Source organism: Coccomyxa subellipsoidea, assembly GCF_000258705.1.
Source record: "Coccomyxa subellipsoidea C-169, whole genome shotgun sequence".
NCBI lineage: Eukaryota > Viridiplantae > Chlorophyta > Trebouxiophyceae > Coccomyxaceae > Coccomyxa > Coccomyxa subellipsoidea.
The window spans coordinates 178,508-197,429 of NW_005178025.1; the positions used below are offsets into that span (position 1 = coordinate 178,508).

General features: G+C 52.9%; 2 protein-coding genes across 2 annotated transcripts; one reads left to right on the plus strand and one right to left on the minus strand.

Moving 5' to 3' along the window:
- Positions 1-583: 583 nt before the first annotated feature.
- COCSUDRAFT_67698 (hypothetical protein) lies at positions 584-14,740 on the minus strand (the record flags this gene model as incomplete). Its single annotated transcript, XM_005644041.1, has 26 exons — positions 584-1,248; positions 1,678-1,837; positions 2,207-2,346; positions 2,646-2,711; positions 3,279-3,446; positions 3,848-4,002; positions 4,615-4,804; positions 5,186-5,274; positions 5,817-5,968; positions 6,739-6,845; positions 6,941-6,999; positions 7,415-7,584; positions 8,105-8,210; positions 9,012-9,163; positions 9,462-9,700; positions 9,972-10,097; positions 10,577-10,639; positions 11,013-11,186; positions 11,444-11,746; positions 12,010-12,206; positions 12,529-12,697; positions 13,046-13,167; positions 13,435-13,728; positions 13,999-14,110; positions 14,340-14,420; positions 14,657-14,740. The coding sequence occupies 26 exons, from the start codon at positions 14,738-14,740 to the stop codon at positions 1,093-1,095; spliced, it is 3,834 nt and encodes a 1,277-aa protein (XP_005644098.1). The 3' UTR covers positions 584-1,092.
- A 428-nt stretch (positions 14,741-15,168) lies between these two features.
- Positions 15,169-18,691, plus strand: COCSUDRAFT_19447 (cyclin dependent kinase; the record flags this gene model as incomplete). The annotated part of the gene is made up of 9 exons (XM_005644042.1): positions 15,169-15,279; positions 15,370-15,452; positions 15,577-15,628; positions 15,705-15,806; positions 16,153-16,335; positions 16,877-16,987; positions 17,404-17,481; positions 18,036-18,185; positions 18,569-18,691. The coding sequence occupies 9 exons, from the start codon at positions 15,169-15,171 to the stop codon at positions 18,689-18,691; spliced, it is 993 nt and encodes a 330-aa protein (XP_005644099.1).
- Positions 18,692-18,922: the final 231 nt, after the last annotated feature.

Here is an 18,922-nt window from a genome sequence, read left to right on the forward strand (position 1 = left end):
GCAGCAATGACGGTGACCAACTTGGACGTTACATCCAGGAGGTCCTGAATGTGTTCATCCATGGACCTGTAGATACAACCAACTTTGTCAGGAGATTAGGGATAGCTTTGATAGATGACTTGCGCATCTCCTGCACAGTGTACGACGGCAAGGCGATCATACCTCTGCTAGTCTTCTCGGCCCGGACGTGGACCCCTTTTTAGGGATCCAGGCGACCTCTTGCGATCAGAACTTTTGTTGGAGGGAATCCTAATGCGCAGCCTCCATCGAGCCGCTCGTGGGTTGTTCTTCTGATGTGGCACCTGCGAGCACGGGTGCGCATCACGTGGGCGAGGGAAGCAGGGGTAATTACCATACTAACTAGTTCCCCTAGAGGGAAGGGCATGCTGAAATTTCTCCTCTTTGAAGCCTTCAAGTCGAAGGTTAGATCTGGCTTTGTTATCGTTGTCTCCGATTGCGTGCCTTGCCTAAAGAGGCCACCTTGGCAGATTTGAATTGGATCCTTCATGCCTCTAGAGATCTCTCTCTTGCTCGATGGAAGCTCAATCTCATTCACGTGCCAATCGACTCTCTTTGGCACTGCCTTGCAAATTGTCACCTGTCAACCAGTGAGCCCCTTGGTTGCGCATCATCAAGAAAGGCCAATATGCATGCATGATCAGGCACCAAACTTTTGGGCCTGGGAACGTTTATACTCATGTCCCTGCAAGCCCGCCAGTCCTTCAAGAAAAATATGGCCCAAATTCTGTTCTTGCAAGCTACATACTCTGATGGGAATCAGACGAAGCACGACTATCTGCAGCAGTGTGCAATTTGCATCCCGGTAAGAACATTAATAAATGTCATGCACATGTTGAGCATTTGCCGCCCACAAACCCAGGAAATTTCACACCCAGATCTGGGTCTAGAAAATCGTATATCGGTGGCCATGCTTTATCTGTCTTGAGAGCAACATGCAGCAGTCATCCTGCCAGACTGCCTGGAACATAACAATCTCCGCAGTAAGCCCATCTCTTGCCCCCTTGCCAACCTTCCTTCAGACATCCTATAAGGCAGCGTATTCTCATGACCTGGACTCAGTACTGTTGCCTTTCAGTTGCCGGCGGCCAGGCCCCTGAGCATGTCAAAGGCAGGGAATGCAGATTTGAGCTGCTCCTGGAAAGTCTTCAGCTGCACCAAATCTCCCCACTCCCCGCCAGCCATCGCCTTGCGCAGCTCGCTGGTGTCCTTGTTTTTGCCATACACGGCCTGCAAAATACAGCAGAGAAGTCATTGATTTGCATTGCTCTGTGTGAAATCAGAGACAGGATCTATTGGGTGTGCAGCTTGGCACTGCAGGCATTCGCGCAACATTAGAGCATCAGACAGTCGATCTCTGTGGTGGGCATGTCTTCCCCCTGCTATTACTACAGTGCGGCTGCGAGATTCTAGATCTCCTAGATCTCAGATGTTCAGAATGGGCTTCTGTGAGGAATGACTTGTATCCAATCAGCAGCGCAAGGGACAAAGATTGTCGGGTTGCATGCTATTGCCAATAAGAGCTTGTTCAGCAGTGGTGAGCTGACACAGGCTGTAGAGCAGTAAATGTTTTTGCTGGCGTTGCACGCTTGCACTGGAGGCTTTTGTTGAGGTGGGTTCGTGCTCTGCGCGTGAATTTCTCTCTATATCGTCCATTACCTTGAGGCCGGCAATGTAGAGGGCGACGGATGACTCATAGATGCCGCCGCGGTTGCCGGTGCGCCAGCGCAGCAGAGCGTGCACAGCGTCCGCGCGCTCGAATGAGTCACCGTCAGTCACCGCCGCGAGCAGAGCTAGCACCAGGCCCACGTCCGTCTCCCTGCATACCATAATTGAATTTGAAGTCGTGAATTTGAACTCGAGTATTTTATGTTTGATCCCAACCAGATCATCTGGGAGGTGCTTCAACCAGTGATTGCCCAGTCATGGTAACTTGGTGCTTCCCGTACGATTTCCTTGGAGGTATTTTGCAATCCTGCCTGGAAATATCGGGGTCACGCATCTTACCAAAGCTAACCCCTGGTCTGGAGTCAAGGGATTGCTGTCTTCCAGCAGGGGACGCAAACATGTGGTACCTGGCATTCAGCTGAGCTTATATGCAAGACACCAAATTGACAGGATGCAAAAGGCTAGGGCAAAATTCCTTACTGCGTGTCCATGTGCACCTATTCATAGCACTGCTGCCCACCTGCATGAGGCGGTGGGGTCGAGGGGTTTGATGAAGTCGTGCAGCACGATTCGCATCAGGTGCTGGAAACGAGGCATCGCCGTCTCAGACAGCACCCGCCGCAGCACAGCTTCGGCCACCGCCGCCGTCTGGATTGTCGCCTGCCCCCGTCCATATTCGAATTTCAATTTGGGTTTCTCTGGCCTGTAGTACCCAGATGACCTCTAGGTTTGGTCACCTATAATAGCATACATAGCAGGTGCGTGCAAGTGGCAATCATGGCTTTGGCAAAGGGGCACCTCAGTATTTTGGATATGTATTTTTGCTGGTCAAAGTGGGCTGACACTTGCCACCTGACCATTGGCAGGCATGCTAGAAAAAGCATTGCGCGTTGTTTTGAGTTGCGTTGACTGGGGATGTTTTGACGAAGGACTTTGCAGCAATGGAGGGATGAGCGCACCTGAGTGGATGAACCAGCGGCGGCTGGGCTAGGGCAGGCAGATGCCAGGAAGCCTTCCTCGGTGACCTGCATGAACAAAAAAAAGAAAGTAAGAAATGTGAAATTATGATCCAGTATGCATATGACAAACATGGTGCCCGTCACATGCAAGCACCTGCACCGTGCAACCAGCTTCGCACTGCCACATGCCAAGTATGAAAAGGACAGGCAAGATAGCAGAATTGGCATCTACTCAAAGCAGGCACGCTGGATGATCTAATTGACTCAACGCTACAATTGTCAATCCCCTGACTGGTCAGCACCCTGCAGTCAGGGCATAGCTTACTCCAATGTCCTCAAATGACTGTGATGCCCCTTTAATTAAGCCAGGCTTGCCTTGTGCACATACCTGCTGCAATGAGTCACCCCACCTAGAGGCCATGTGATTCCTAAAGACCAGAGAATTACAAAGTCAATGCAGCAAGACCATTCCATGCTACTTTTGAGCATGCTGCTCAAGGGGCAGACACCAAAGAGCAGAGACTGGCAAAACAGGTGGAAGAGTAGAAGCTTCCCTCAATGGGTAAGCCCACCTAGAGGTCATCTGAAGGGTCGGAGAATTACAGGATTTTAAGGTATTTATTAATTCCCCACCTGGGCCTCTAGGCGGTAGGGGTGGATGGCAGCGATGGGCCCCAGCTGCTTGAGAAGTCCCTCGTCGATTGACGCCTGCAGTGACTCAGCGCTGTTGGCCGCAGCGGCTGGCGATGGCCGCCGCAGCAGCCCCGACAGCCCCCGCTTGGGCATCTCCGGCCAGCCCTTCTGCGCACGCAGCACTGATTGCTTTAGAAGATATTGAGCACACAGGGTGACTTTTTGCGCCCCCTTCTTATGTAGACTGGGGTTACTGGCAAGCGTTTGTTGTGCAGCCCTGTGGCGAATGCAATCCTGTGTCGTGTATGAAAAGACTGCAGGGGCCGTCCTCTGCCATAAGAAAGCTGAGGAGCATGTCATACACCAGAGCATGCACAACAAGAAATCAAGCCGTCAGTCTCATCTCTTCAGAGTCTCCAGTCTTGTCGCAGCTCCCTCCGCGCCTTCCACTTAGCAATGTAACAACAAACCCCATTCACACTGTTGTCTTGTCACCAATGCCGTTGGCCGCCAAGCGCCAAGCAATGCAGTGCAGGACGCTTACTATAGATCAATAAAATCTTACATACCTTAGTTAGGCTGGGCTTGTCGGGCTTGGTGGCGACGGCGACTGTGGCGGTGTCAGTGATGATTTCCATAAGGGCAGTGAGCTCCGTGCGGTGAAGTCCCCTCCGCGCCATCGCCTTGAGCTTGTTGATCTCCGCCGTCACGCGTGCGTTGGAGCCTGCCCGCGCATGCCACCATGTTCATCACTCTTAGTCACCTGGCCAGGAGTCAATAATCCCTTTGGTGATTCTATGGCGTTGTTTTACATCCTTTCATGGTGGCCTGAAACAGCGCTGTGGGAGTCCGCAATTACTGCTAAAGTCTCACGGCAGATGCGCAGGGGGGTATATATCGTCAAGGACGGTCCCGCGCCGGAGGTTTTGATAGGGGGTTTAAGCATGCATGTACTCAGGCTCTTGCACGGCACTCCCGCCAACGAGGGGCGCACACAGGAGTCACTAGGAAGGAAGTGCATGCAACACCACATGGAGCATGCACAGGATGTAGCATGCAGACCCTGCAAAAATGGAGCGGCGCACAAGAGGTTTTGAAGGCGAACGATTAGCAAGCGTATAGTCAGCATGCAATTCCATGCAAGAACAGGGTCACTCATTCTAAGACTTAAAAGAGAAACAATAGGAGGGTACGCCGTCACACTGGGCATGCATACATTCCTCATCAACCCTTGCAAGGGAAGGGGCGCGCACGGGAGGCGGTGAAGAATTGCACCGTGCATGCGCACAGTCAGAGGTCATTACACAAAACCCCGCGAGAGAAAAGGGGCGCGCACCGGAGGCCTTGAACGACGCGCGCAGCGCCTTGTGCGCCTCGGAGTTGCGGCCAAGGCCGGCCAGCGCCACAGACAGGTTGAGAAGAGCGCGCCAGTGGCCGGGGGCCGCCGTGAGCACATTCTGGTAGCAGCGCTCGGCCGCCTCAAACTCGCCGCACTGCCGGAACACGTTGCCCAGGTTGAAGTGTGCCTGCGCAGGGGACCATCCAAGTTTGAATCTGAATTGTGGCGTCCTGGTGAGACCTGGGGTGACATTGAAGGGACCAAGGCAATGCAGAGTTGGGTTAAAGTGTGCCTGCATGCATTGGAGTACTTCTCGTCGGCAATGCAGAATTTAGCCCAATAAATTAAGACCTGTATCCTCCCTAGATTTGGAACCTTGGGAGGCTGCAGGCTTCATGCGTTCCAGGCAGAGACAGGATGATGGCAGCTATCGACTTGCATGCATTCCTACCGCACAATTGATCTACTGCACAACTGACTAATTCGTCTGCTGTTTCAACGGCGCCAGAGTGATGTCAACCTAGGTTCCCAGTACATCATGCCTCTAAGATGTTAGTGGGTCTCCCACCTCGATGCTGTGCTCTGGCTGCGATGCGATGGCCCTCTTGAATGCCACCTTGGCCTCCTCCGGACGCTGCAGCGCGCACAGAACGCACCCTGCCAGCAGACACACCAAACATGAAACATATCCTGCAGGAAGCAGGGAAGTACGGTGCAGTATAAAATCTCTCTGTACGCTGTCCTCTGCATGCAGATACTGTTGGCGCTGTCAATCGGAATTGGGTATCGCATGCGAAGCTTTCTTCATGCAATTACAATTCTACAAATGAACAGCTGACCCGGGTGTGCTAAGTGCTGCATGCCTGCCTGCCATCATGAAGGGCCTGTGCAGTCATCGATAATTTATGATAAATAACATATAATGAACTCACGCCCTTGCTTCATGTTAATTGCATGCAGCAAGCCTGCGTCTGTCCAGGTGGAAGACAGCCCTGGACATTTTAGTCGCCTTTGCCCCTAGTGGCAGGGCCAGCATAAGTACTGAGCACCATGCCCACGGTTGATTGGGTCCTGCTTGATCTGGCGAGTCCATCATATGTAGGAGTCTTCACGTGCAGCTTGTCTGCAGATGCACCCTGCCTGTAGCAGGAAGAGCGTGTCATATAATATCAATAACCCTAGGGAAAAGGGGCGCGCACCGAGGTCCGAGTTGGTGTCGGAGTAGTCGGGGTTGATGGCAAGGGAAGCGCGCAGAGCGCTCTCCGCTTCCTCTAAATCCCCCAGCGCATACAGGGCACTTCCCAGCAGCTTCAGCGCGCGGAAATGCTCCGGATTCAGCCGCACCGCCTCCCTGCAGATTCAAATTCAAATTTAAAAATTCAAAATCACTTCTCGAGATTAAATTTATATCGTCATGCCTCAGCAGTCTAAGGAACCCGACTACTGTTTTCACATTTGTTCTCGGCTCTTACTGGCAGGTGGTAAGGTACATGCACCGGGCGGTCAAATACACCGCTTTGGCGCCTCTCTGATCCCACAAGATTGCGGTGCCAGCAGCAAGACATTACGGTATATTCAATGTTAGAAGCTTCACTCATTGACCTCAAGGACAGAAATGTTAGCCATGCCACATGTAGCAGGGACATTGCTACTGTGCTGCAGCATGCATCATGCTTGGAAGTGCATGCCATGCATGCCAAGGACGGAGAATAGAAATTGGCACCAGCATGCCGGCATGTACACATAACAAGAATGCATCATGTTGGAGGGCAATGCCATGCATGCCAAGGACGGAGATAGAAATTGGCACCAGCATGCCGACCTGTACGAGTAATAAGAATGCATCATGTTGGCGGGCAATGCCATGCATGCCAAGGACGGAGGATAGAAATTGGCACCAGCATGCCGACCTGGACGAGTAGTAAGAATGCATCATGTTGGAGGGCAATGCCATGCATGCCAAGGACGGAGAATAGAGATTGGCACCAGCATGCTGACCTGTACGATTAATAAGAATGCATCATGTTGGAGGGCAATGCCATGCATGCCAAGGACGGAGATCAGAGACCAGTGACTGCAGAGTCAGGTTCATGCAGTGCGTGAGCAAGAAGAGACAATCACCTGTAAGCATCGCAGGCGGCAAGCAGGCGGCCGTCACCCTCGAGTGTGATGCCCAGGTTGACGTGGATCTTGGGCATCAGCCGCGCATCCTTTGGCATTGTCACCTCCTGCATGCAGAGAAATACATCATCATTCAGACCGCCCGGCAAAGCCTGCAACAAACCACACATTCATCTGAGTTTCAACGCGCACATCTACTTACAACTCCACGCAGAAGCCGCCTGATCATGGCCATTGCAACCTCCTGCATGCATTCAGCCACTGCCCATCACCGCACGCTGAATTCCAGTTACTAGGGTCCAGAAGGGGTTCAATATGAAAGCATCTCCGCCACGTGTACACCTAAACAGCCTTCCCTCCTTCAAAACAGAGGAAGCAGTTCATCACATTTGTCTGACGCTCTCTTGGATGCAAATTATCTGTCAACAGGGTGTCTGTGTCTGCCTGTGGCGGATAGCGTGGCCGGCTCTGCAAATTTTTGAAACAGTGCTGCTGCGTGGCGGTCCTCTAATGAACTGCTAGATCACACATGCCCGATCTCTCTCTTTCACCCTCTCTTTATACATTGCTGTCCCTTGGATGGATGTCTGCATGACTTAGGTATTTACTGGCCTCTTGGACAGGCAGATGCCAGTCACAAGAGCTTAATTGTATCACTCTTGTTGGTCTTCAATACTGATCAGCAAGAGGGAACGCGCCTGCATGGCGCGCAAGTAGGCCTGTTCTGCGTCCAGGAAGCGGCTGACGGCGAAGAGCGAGATGCCCAGGCGGAACCAGGCCTTGGCGTTGCTCGGCTGCTGACTCAGCGCCGCCTCATAGCAGGGGATCGCCTCGTCATGACGGCGCCTGCAGACATGGTTTCCGAGGTCAAGAAGGTGCAGCGATAGCTGATTCGCTTGCATGGCACAAGATGCTCTGACTACCAATGCTCGGATTCGCACCGGCTTCTGAACAGGTCAAGACAACACAAGGCACTTTGAGAGACACAAGGCACTTTTCACCAACTCTCCCCCCCCCCCCCCCCCCCTCCCCCGGAGAAGCGTGCATGCAGCTCTTAACCGCACACTGCAAGATTGGCTAGGAGAGTGGCTCTTGAAGAGAGCAGGAAGAGTCTTTTCAATAAACATTGAATGGCGTTGTATTGGTGGCAGACAAGGGTCACAGCTGCTGTCCGAACAGACAGGGATGCAACACCACATCAGCAGAAAGTTTCTCTGACCAGACGCACATGCCGAGGGTGAGAGAAGGATTGATTTCTGCTGGATGCAGATCAGAACAGCGCGAATATCTGGGGGATACTAAATACAACTGTTGTATTTAGGATCCCCCTGCAAAAAGTGAGACAGAGGTGGGTAATTAAACGCACATGGAAGCCAGAAGGCCGGCAGTGGCGATGTGGGCGGAGTAGGCCTCGTCAGCATCCAATGCATCTGCCCGCGCGCGCAGCTTTGCCAGCTGCTGATTGGTCCACTCTGCGTGCAAATAACATACTCATATAGTGCTTTGGCCCCGGCTGGCGGGGGGCCGGTACAGATACTGAGCACCGTGCCCACGGTTGATTGGGTCTTGCTTGGAATTGGCGAGTCTAACAAGGGGTAGGAATTTGGCAGCCTTTACATGCAGCTTGTCTGCAGACGCACCTTGCCATCGGCAGGGAAGCGTGTATAAATAATAATAATAATAAAGTACTCAAATCATGCTGATATGCCGAGATGCGACTGCTAATCCAGAAAGGGCTCTCTGGACTCTTCCTGGCTGCATAACATCTCTGCGGATTGGTTCTTTTTATGGTTATTTTTTAGGTTCACACCCCGCAGCAAAGCTCAGCAGCAGATCTCTCAAAGGCTGCCTACATCCTGCTAGAGCTACAATGGAATCAATCTATATCAAAGTGCAACTGCAGGATCAATTTTGCAGGACCTCAATCGCTTTGTGAGGCGGCAATGAGGTGAACCATTCTTTTTCTGGAGCAGACTGGGTAAGGAAGGCAATATTCAAAGCTTCCAGAAGTCCTGCACTGGCCCGTGCAGAGCAAAGCATCTCAACTTGAACTTTTCAGGCTATGACATGCATTTCATTCAGTGACCGAATGGCTGAGTGGTCCCTGAGACCGAGCCAGGACAGTCTTCAAGCATCCCTGCCTTGATTGTTATATTCCCAGACTGCCCCACATGGAGGTCATCTGAGGCCTTGGGGCCTCAGATGAATGAGGCCCCAAAACCTCATTCATCGAATTCAGCGAATTAAAAAAATACAACACGGAAAAAAGTTACCTGCGTCGCCGTTGAAGTTGATGATGCGCTGCACAGATTCAAGCACGAGCTGCAGGGTGTCGCTCTCGCCCTCGCGAAGCTGCAGCGCAGCTTCCGCCTCGACCCGCTCGGCAGCCGCCGCTGCGGCCGCCTCCGCCGCGCGCGCTGCCTGCCTGACACATATTAATCGTACCTTTTAGACCTTGAGTCCCGCAAGTGTCACTGGCTTCTGTTTGTTTATGTTATTGCCGGATCCCTTCAAGCTGTGTGCAGCTAAGAACAGTGCTGCGCTGTCAACCCCAAATATATACCAGAGCATGCTGCTTCAGATCAGGATTATTTGTTGTTTGCACTGCCATCTTGACCTCCTTTACACATATCACACATGCCCCCTGTTGATGCTGAAGTCATTCAGGCACAATGCAGCAGCCGAATGACAGATTTTGATTAGACGGTAGCGGCCTATGGTACCTTGGAGTGGCGGTGGGAAGAGCAGCGGCTGCGGAGCCCCCCGCCGTGGCAGGGAGGTCCGCAGCGGTGGCGGCCCGGGGGGTGCGCGGGGGGGTCCCGAGGCAGGAGAGCATGCCGTTGGGACCGGACAGCCGCGCCGACAGCGCATGCACCAGCGGCGGCTCCTGCTGCTGCTTTGTTGGGGACGCGGCGGAGTGCGCGGACGTGAAACTGTCGGCCGTGTGCATCTCCTCCTTTGCCTGCATGCAGCATGCCAACAGGTGTGAACTCTAGCAAGCGCTCTTGCAATGTCCTGGAGTACATGCAGGCAATGTGCTTGCATCTTTCATCCAAGAGGGCATGCCACATACAGCCAGGCGGCCTGATGCCCGAACTTGCCAGTCCTGCAGGCTTTGTTGCAGCCTACCGGTCGCTGCTTTGCCATATCAGAAGGTACCCAACTTTTATCAAAAGGCGCTGTGGTCGCTAGGAATGCAGTATGCCAAGGGTGAGCAGGAGGGAACGCCGCACGTCAACAAAGTTTTCCGCGTCGGAGGTGGTACGTTCCGGCTGAGGCCGGCGCGATTGATTTGGGTCCCATGCGTGGTTGAACCACTTTGAGAGCTCCTCCTGTCCCCTTGTGGGCGTGACCGCCTCCTGCGCCACGTGTGATTAACATCGTGCGGTTCCCAGTAAGGCAAACGCATCAGATTTTCTGATATGACAGTGACAAAACGGATCTCTGACCGTGACAGGACGTATTGAGACAAATCTATGAAGTGCCCAGAAGACCAATGAGCCTCAGGTGGCTCCCGACAGGCCTCAAGGAATCTATACCTACATGATTTCCAACTATCTTGTGATGAACCCAGTAAGGAAGCATGCTGCATCCGACTCTTTAGCAAAGGCTGGCCTCAATATGAATAGTCTGCAGTGCTGGCAGGAAAATTCCAGCAGCAACGAAACTGTCCTGAGAGGTTTTAACTCTGGTGGGTAATTCTGCAGGACACCAGCTAGCCAAGCTGCGGGCTGGCAAGACGGGCGACTTTGCAACACAACAGCAACTTGTGCTATGGGGATAAAGCCTCGAAGGAGGACCTGTTGGTTCTCCATGAAACGACACTGTGAGGTCTCACCAATGGGCTGCCTTCCTCCGGCTCCTGCTGGTCCACATACTTCACAGCAGGCACGTCCTCCTCCTGGAAACACATTGCATTTCTACGTAAGTACAGCATGCAACGGCTCACCAATCAAACATCTGACCGGCCAACAGGCCAATGCAAGTCTCATTAACATTCTCATCCCAAAAAAGTCTCGGCAAAGGCATCTCTGCATCAGCCTGCATGCTGACAGAAGGTTGAGCATCAGAAAAAAAACGCGAGCTTGGCTACTTGAAGCGGTGGAGAACACCGCAGCGGGGTAAATGCCTCTGGGGATGCTCTCAAAATTTCGAGGACAGTTCAACTGTCTGCTCCCTGTAATGTGGTTTGCCAGCAATCACTTGTCTTGTGTTCGTGGCTCTCCTGTCCCACACAAAGGCACGCAGAGAAGAAGTGGCAAGAAAAGGCGCACCTTGGCATCCTTGGCAGGAGCATCGGGAAGGAAGGTGTGCTCGGACAGAGACGGCCGCGGCGCGGCCGCGCCCTTACTGGCGGCTCCCGGTACGAAGCGGTGCGCCAGCTTAGTCAGCGACTTCCGCAGCGTCTTGGCGCCATTCGGCTTGCCGTCCGGCACGTACGAGTGCCCCTGCAAGTTTGCAAATAGCTTAGCTAATGATTTCAAGTATAAAATTGATGGTCAAGTAGACCCAGTGTATCGCCAAGCAAGGAATATATGGGGAATACGTTTGGCACCCTTCAGGCTATTCAGCAGCTATCCAAGACCCACATCTCCAATACATGTTCTCCATTCCCTCCAAACTCAAAGCCGCTAATCGTATTTCTCACGTTCAACCCTTTAAGCGAGACCTCCGCGTTCGCTGGTGCCATGAATGATGCACGCACCGCGGCGGCAGAAGCGCCGTTGGCGGTCGGGCCCCCCTCTGGCGCGGGGGGGACATACGCGTGCCCCCTCGGCTGCCCGGCGGTGGCCACCGCGGGGGGACCCCCGGAGGAGGGAACGTAGCCGTGCGCGGCGCCGCCGCGGGCCGCTCCGTCTCCGTCGAGGCTCTTGCGCGCGGCTTCCGGCGCGTAGGAGTGGTGCGATGGAGATGCGGTGATATGGATTCGGTGCGACTTGGGGCCCGGTGAAAGGCTGGCCGGCAGCGGGGAGCCCGGCTCTGCTGCCAGAGGGTACCTCTCCAGCGCCTGTGCGGAAGCGAGAGTTTCTAAGCAAGCGCCGGATGGAAGTGCAGTGGGCAGAGTAGCATGGACAGAGCTTTGAGCAGATCGAGGCACTGTGGACTGGGTCTGTTTGCCAGGATTGATTGATGTTCACTGGGCGCCATGCTCTTCGCTCGCAAGGAAGGCGTCTTGGGAGACTTGAAACAAGGCAACGGCTTGAAGGGATACTCTAGGATTGAGACATGACAGCCCATCAGGCTACAGGAAAGGAGAGGGGTCTTAGTCACCTCTCTGGCAGCCTCGATGGCGGCCAGGGTCTCGGGCAGCGGCGGTACGGGGCCGTCGTCGTCGTACTCCGTAGGGATCACGGCCAGTGCCCGTTGCGCGTCCGTAACGGACTCCGCGGCCCCGGCCGGCTGCGCCGCATCCGGCAGCGGGTGGGAGTTCAGCGCGCGCTTCGCGTCGGCCACCGCATCCAGCGCTGCTGCACATGTGAGATCCAAAAAGGAAAATAAAAAGGGGTCTCAAAAAGGGAGCATGGTGGTAAAAGTTTATGTAGGAACGCATGCAAAGATCAAAAGGGGCAGCAAATAACAGGGAAACAGTGAGTGGTGGAGGGAGTGCAATCCTGCTGCTTGGGAACCCACAAAAACTAACAAAACATGTGTTGAGGATAATTAAGCTAACGGCTATCAGACCGGATGTGCAGCACGTTTCCAAAATGTACTTCCACAGGGACCCCACATCCGAGAGCCAAATTGGATGGCCCATGCCGGCGAAATTGCAAGAGCAGGATTTGGGTGTACCGGCCATGGCGGCTGTGCCGTCGATGTCGGCCGATGCACCGGCGCCGCGGCCGAGCGCGCGTTTGGCGGCCGTGACGGCGCGGATGGCCGCCTCGTGCTTGACCTGCTTGTAGCTCGCCAGCTCGCGCTTCGCAGTGGCTATCGACTCCTCCGCCGTCTTTGTTTGCGCCTATTCCCACAGCAATTGTTACTTGTGAAGTTCCTGAAGCATCTGTCATATACAGCTCAGTCACTGCAGTACCTGGCTCGTTTGAGCAAGTAAGTTGCTCGTCTACGTGGCAGGGACTGATGAGCCATGTGACATTGCCAAGTCCATAAGCGCAGCTATGCACTCGCTGTGCCGATGCATCAAGATCCTGCTGTCCTTCAGCATGCTGCCAGACTCTCTCGCAAGGCCTATTCTCCAAGAACAGATGGCTCCACGTAAGGGTGCGGCGGCTGACTCTGTTCTTGAAACGTGTGAATGTATGTTGAGGAAACTGCATGCCTGTCCGATGTGCGCATTGCTGATGTCCACGGTTGCGCGGCGGACTTCAATCTGGGAAGACGTCTCGGCATGCGCCTTGATGGTCCATGCATCCTCGGCCGCGCCTGCAGCTGCCCCCAGCGCCAGCTTTGGCACTGTCACTTTCTCCCGCCCTGCACCATCCAGTTGCTTGATGATGTCATCTGTACCCTTCAGAATGGTGATGGCCTCTTTCCCAAGATCCTTGCTCAACACATACAGGATGGTATCTGAACTGCAAGTGCAGCACAGCACAGGAAGAGAACTTGCTTGCCATGGTCAGTACTTCATACAGCCGCCACAGGCTTCACTCGTTCCCCTTCAATCAGAAGTCAGCCAGGCAGAACTTCATCTTCTGTGCACCCACAAGGAAAGACAAAAAAAACCCAAAGTGCACCCACCTGCGCCCTTGGCAGCTTGTGCCTGCTTCATGTCAGCCGATAGGATGTCAACAGCGCCTTCTGCAGTGTGGTGCTCTGGGGAAGCCTGCTTCGGCTCTGCTGCCGGCGCAGCAGCTATGGTGGGCTTGAGGGCAGCTGCCCACTTGCCCAGCTTGCCTGCCCATGACTCCCGGACGCTCGGCTCTGCCTCGGCAGTATCCGACTCATTCACATCGATATTCTCCTTCTGAGGGACAACCTCATGCGGCTGGGTTGCTGCATCTGCTGTTGCTGCCCCTGATGACTCATCCAGCTCTGCTAATGTATGCAGCACCTGCAGGATTCACAGCAATTCTTCAGACAGTCTTTGAGCTCACAAGTCACTCAATGGATATGGACTTGAAGCGTTTCTGCCTTGAAGCAGCGACACTTGAAGAACCTTCATACCCCCAAAAAGTATATACTTCTTAGCTGGCGTGTTGAGGGCCAGAGAAGAAGAGACATCAGGCTTCCATTAGATTTGCTGAGAAAGGGAAGGCAGCAGCGTTGCCTGTTCGGGCTTCAGAGGGCTGGTGGCCGAGAAACCCAGTGCCTCATAGTCATCGTTCACATTGCCGTTGCCCGACTCGTACATTGCACGCAGCCCATCCTCTGTGAGACCTGCCTTCACCACATGCTGTGCATATTCCAAACACACCTGCAGCAGCACCACAGAGATACCAAGAACAATTTGAATTTGTTGCACCTCAACCCACTTGCAGGAGGGATCCAGTTTGCACAAGAGGCACATTGGCACAGAGTGGATGGGACCAGAATGATGGTGCGGATTACTAGTTGGACTTGATTGTGTGTGAGGAGGTTTGGTATTCGACGTGTTTGCGATGTCAATGGATCTGCTTGAAGGTCATTCAGAAGCAGGGTCACACCTCATCAGCGATGGCCGTGAGCTGCACAGGTGTGAATTTGACTGTGGGATTCACCCTCGCTACAAATGTCAGCAGCTCAGCCTGCATTTATTTTGGCACACTCAGCAAACCTTGATTGATGGCATTGACGAGCGAACACTTCAAGTCTTACGGGCCTTCGCAGCATACCCTGGCTTTGCATCTTGCAGTACACAGCACTTTCATACTGACGCAAGATAGAGGCTGTCAACGATCTATGTTTACCCAGGCGCACAAAACCCCTATGATGCTTGTCCAATGTTTGCATGCCCAAATTTAAAATCCCAATAATACTCTACCTTGCTGAGGCCTCCATCGCAGTTGGCGTCGAAAGCCTTGAAGATCCGCGCAACCTTTGCAGATTGCACTTCTGCCTCATTCATGTCCGTTTGCTGGCCTCTTTCCTGATTTGTACTCTAAAGCTGCCTCAGCTTCTGTCTGAAGACAAGCCCCCACCCTATGACCAATCTGCAAGCTGAGGCCTCAAGTGTGGGATGTCCATCAAAACAATCAATCCTCAATCAACTCCAGGAACTGCCTCAGGGAATAAATCTGAAAATGCTGCCGCTCCGGTGGCAACACCCATCATCTGTTGCTGGAAGTTTGAACTGATCCAGCTTGGCAAACGGGCGTAGCCATCGGTTCGCCTGAAGAGGCTGCTTTATCGGCTCCGCCTCTTCATGAACGCTGGACGTCCAAACCTGCACTCGGCTGTCGTCCTGAAATCAACTTGTATTAAGCATATGCTGCAGGTTTTACAGACTGGAATTCTTCTATCTCTTTACGGCGCCAAACACTCATCCGCGCAGCCATGCGGGACTACAAGATGCTGGAGAAGATCGGGGAGGGCACGTACGGGCAGGTGTACAAGGCGATAAACAGGGAAGGGAGGGTTGTGGCAATAAAGAAGACTCGACTTGATGTATGTTCTATCCGTCCCATTAAGTGATGATCCCTGGCAAGATACATGAGCTAGCTCAAGGGACATCTTGAGTACTGGTTTAATGTGCAGCTGGAGCAAGGAGGCGTTCCTTCCACAACTCTGCGTGAAGTCTCCGTGCTACAGTCACTCAATGAAAGCATCCACATCGTGAGGTGCGAGAAAGTCTGTATTATCTCACTTTCCAAACCCAGCAACTTCGCCATGCACAGAAAAACTTCCATATGCTGCTTCAAGGAAAACGTGCCACCATTCTGCATTGGTTTGACTGCCGTGCAGGCTTTTGGACGTGGAGCACACCAGAGAACAGGAGAGATCCGTGCTGTTCATGGTGATCCCTTGGCTACTGGTTTACTGTTTAGCAGCGATGCCAGGCCAGCCCCAAGCACTCAGCAGACCAACGGCAGGTTCCCTCGGTGGTGCAAGCGTTCGAATATCTCCCCATGGACCTCAAGAAATTCCTGGAAGACCAATGGAAACACGAGTTGTTGCCACTGGAACTCGTGAAGGTGAACCCCTCCTATTCTTCCATCCTGGACCTACAGGAGATCCCCTGCACTTTTAACAATCCATCAATTGATCTGAGTTCGTTCAGGCACACCCTTGCAGACCATCAATTGTCATGTGATTCAGCATGCCTGTAAGTTACAAGGCATGCATGACGCAACGCTCTTCTGTGCAGATTGAGTAAAATATGTGTCCTGAAAGAATATAGACATGTGTAATCTCTGGATTGAGATGTGCTGATCTTACCGTGGGCAGATGAGATGTTGTCACATTTGTCGCAATGCATGACTTTGAGAATATGATGAGGATGCAGGCGAATGAATGCATGCATGCATGGGATGCATGCAGGTGCTGATGTACCAGCTGCTTAAGGGCGTTGCCTACCTCCACGGCCGAGGCATGATGCACAGAGACCTGAAGCCCAGCAACCTGCTCATCAATGACTCAAACCCGGACGTCCCCTGCCTCAAGATTGCCGACCTGGGCCTCGCGCGAGTCTTCCACATCCCCATCAGACCATACACACACGAGGTAGCCATGCCTGTGATGGTTCTCCTTTCCTGCATGCTGTCATCATCCTAACGCATGAGCAGGGTTGCACTCTTTACATGCAGCTGACTGCCGTAGAAAAGCAGACCAGTGGTCAGTCTGAGACCACTTGACCAAAGGCATGCATCCCTGTTGCGCTTTTTGTTGAATTGGATGGTGAACACTCCAAAGCAATTGGCACAAGAATGCTGTATTGGGGAGCACATCTGCTCTTGCTCCTATTTGCTGTGAGTCACAGCCTGTGATGGGCTGGCTGCTCAGCACATCAATAGAAAGAGCCTTAAAGGAGTAAGGCTGCGCATGCATGGCCCCTGCCAGCAGGAGGCGGTAAAGTTGCTGACCTCGGTGCCCAGGGTTGACTGGGTCTTGCTTAAATCTGGCGAGCAAGGGGCGGGATACGCGGCAGCCTTATGCCGCAGCTTGTCTGCAGGACACACCTTACCTCTTTCCAGGAAAGCATGTGATAATAATTGCTGAAATTAGCACTGCATAGCCTCTGATCACATGTGTATTTGTTCGGCAGATCATGACACTGTGGTATTGGGCGCCAGAAGTGCTGCTGGGCACAACGCATTATGCGCTGCCCATAGACATGTGGAGCGTGGGCTGCATCTTCTCAGAGCTTCTCACTGGGGTGCGACCCCCTTTGCAGCTCTCACCTCATTAACTGGATTTGCCTTGTTTATTACTATTAATACACGCCTTTTTAATCCATGAGGATCAGGTGCCTCGCAGCAGCGTTTCTTTGACCGCCAGAGTGCCTTATTTACAAGTTACAGTCAAAATGGAACCCATGTTTGTCATGGTCATGATGATCATTGTCAGCATGCCTGCATGAGAATGTGCAGCATAAACAAACGTATGCCCACTACATGACTGCTCAGACTAGCGGCTTGTGCATTGCTGAGCCTGTCGCCTTGGGGTCCTTGTGAAACACCGGGGCACAAAAAAAACTCAGATCAAAGGGAGCGCAAAGAGTCAGGATGGGGATTCAATCTGTTGTTTTGGGCTGACTGAAAGCTGACCAAAGCTGGTGCTGGTGCGGTGCAGCAACCGCTGTTCGAATCAGATTGTGAGATCCAGCAGCTGATGTGCATCTTCCAGGTGCTCGGGACCCCCACAGAAGAGGTGCCCCCCTCTCCCCACTTCACCATGCCTGCCCGAAAATTCCAAGGACCACACCACAGACATGGCCCCGGATGTTACCTGACCTTGACTGCCTTGACATCTCAAGCTGTCGAGGATGGTTCAGAGTGGGCCAGGGAGACTTCTGTGCAGATGCTTCTCCATGCCGAACTGTTGCACTTTGGCAATGCGGAAGCAACTTCCAGAAAAGACTACTGTAATGGAGACTCACTGTAACTGGGATAACCTGGGATTCATGATGGGACCGACATGCTAATGATGGAGGAAGCATGCAGCAGTAGCAGTGACAGACATGACAGTATGGAGGGCTCCGGTATCCTTGGATCAGCCTTGTTGGGGGCAAGCTGCAAGTCGGCTGGAAGCAATGTGAGCACCTGACTGACAGACTGGCTCTTTGTGCAGACATGAGGTCAAGAGTTTGGAAGGGTTGATCTTTGACTTAGGGAGAGTTGAATTGACCATACTTGACAAAGCATGCAGCAGTACTGGTGATTTTATGATCAAGAAGTCATGTGGGGGTATGCATGCATGCGCAGGTGTGGAAGGGGGTGACTAAGCTGCAGGACTGGCACACCTTTCCCCAGTGGAAACCCAGGGATCTGGCCCGAGCGTATCCAGATCTGGGCTCCGACAGCGTTGACCTTCTTAGAGGAATGCTCCAGTACCAGCCCGCCCGGCGCATCTCGGTGCGCATCGATTTTGAAAACATCTTGCAAGCGTGCCAGCGTCCAGATTGTTGAGCCCTTGAGAATCCTAGAGCACCTAGGCAAAGTATATTGTATTGGGTTTGCAGGCTCTGTTCACAAATGATATCAAATTTTTGAATTAGGATTGCTTATCTCTGCACTTGGTATCACTGTCGCCGGAAGGCTTGACACATTTTGGTTCAATTGGTTCACAAAATGGTCATGTCAAGCAGTCAGTATCAGGCCTGCATCCTTGAGGCCGCAGCAGATTCTTGGAACAGACTTATTGATAGACCTACACAGACTGATTTGCTTGAATATCATAATGGCCAGCAAGGCAAAAGGATTGCTGAGTCATTCACATTGTGCATTGCTGTGGTCAGGCAAAGGAGGCCTTGAAGCACCCCTTCTTTGCAGAGCTGGACAAGGAGGGAATTGATGAGTACTTGGCTGTCCAATGCGCTTCAAATAATCCTTCATCAGCAGGACAAGGACAGGGAGAATGAATAGACCTGGTGTAATGGGTCGACGAGCATTGGCTTCTGCTTGGTATTTGAGTGACAGCGATCCTGCCCGCCTTTGCAATGTTTTCCAATTTCCCTGAGCACATCAGGAGTGTCGCTGACCGTTTGGCCAATTAGTGATCACTTGTTGTCACTGTGCGCCTGCTGGACGATGCTGAAATGGGATTTCCCGATCTGACAAACGCAATATCAATTCTCCGCAATATCAAATCT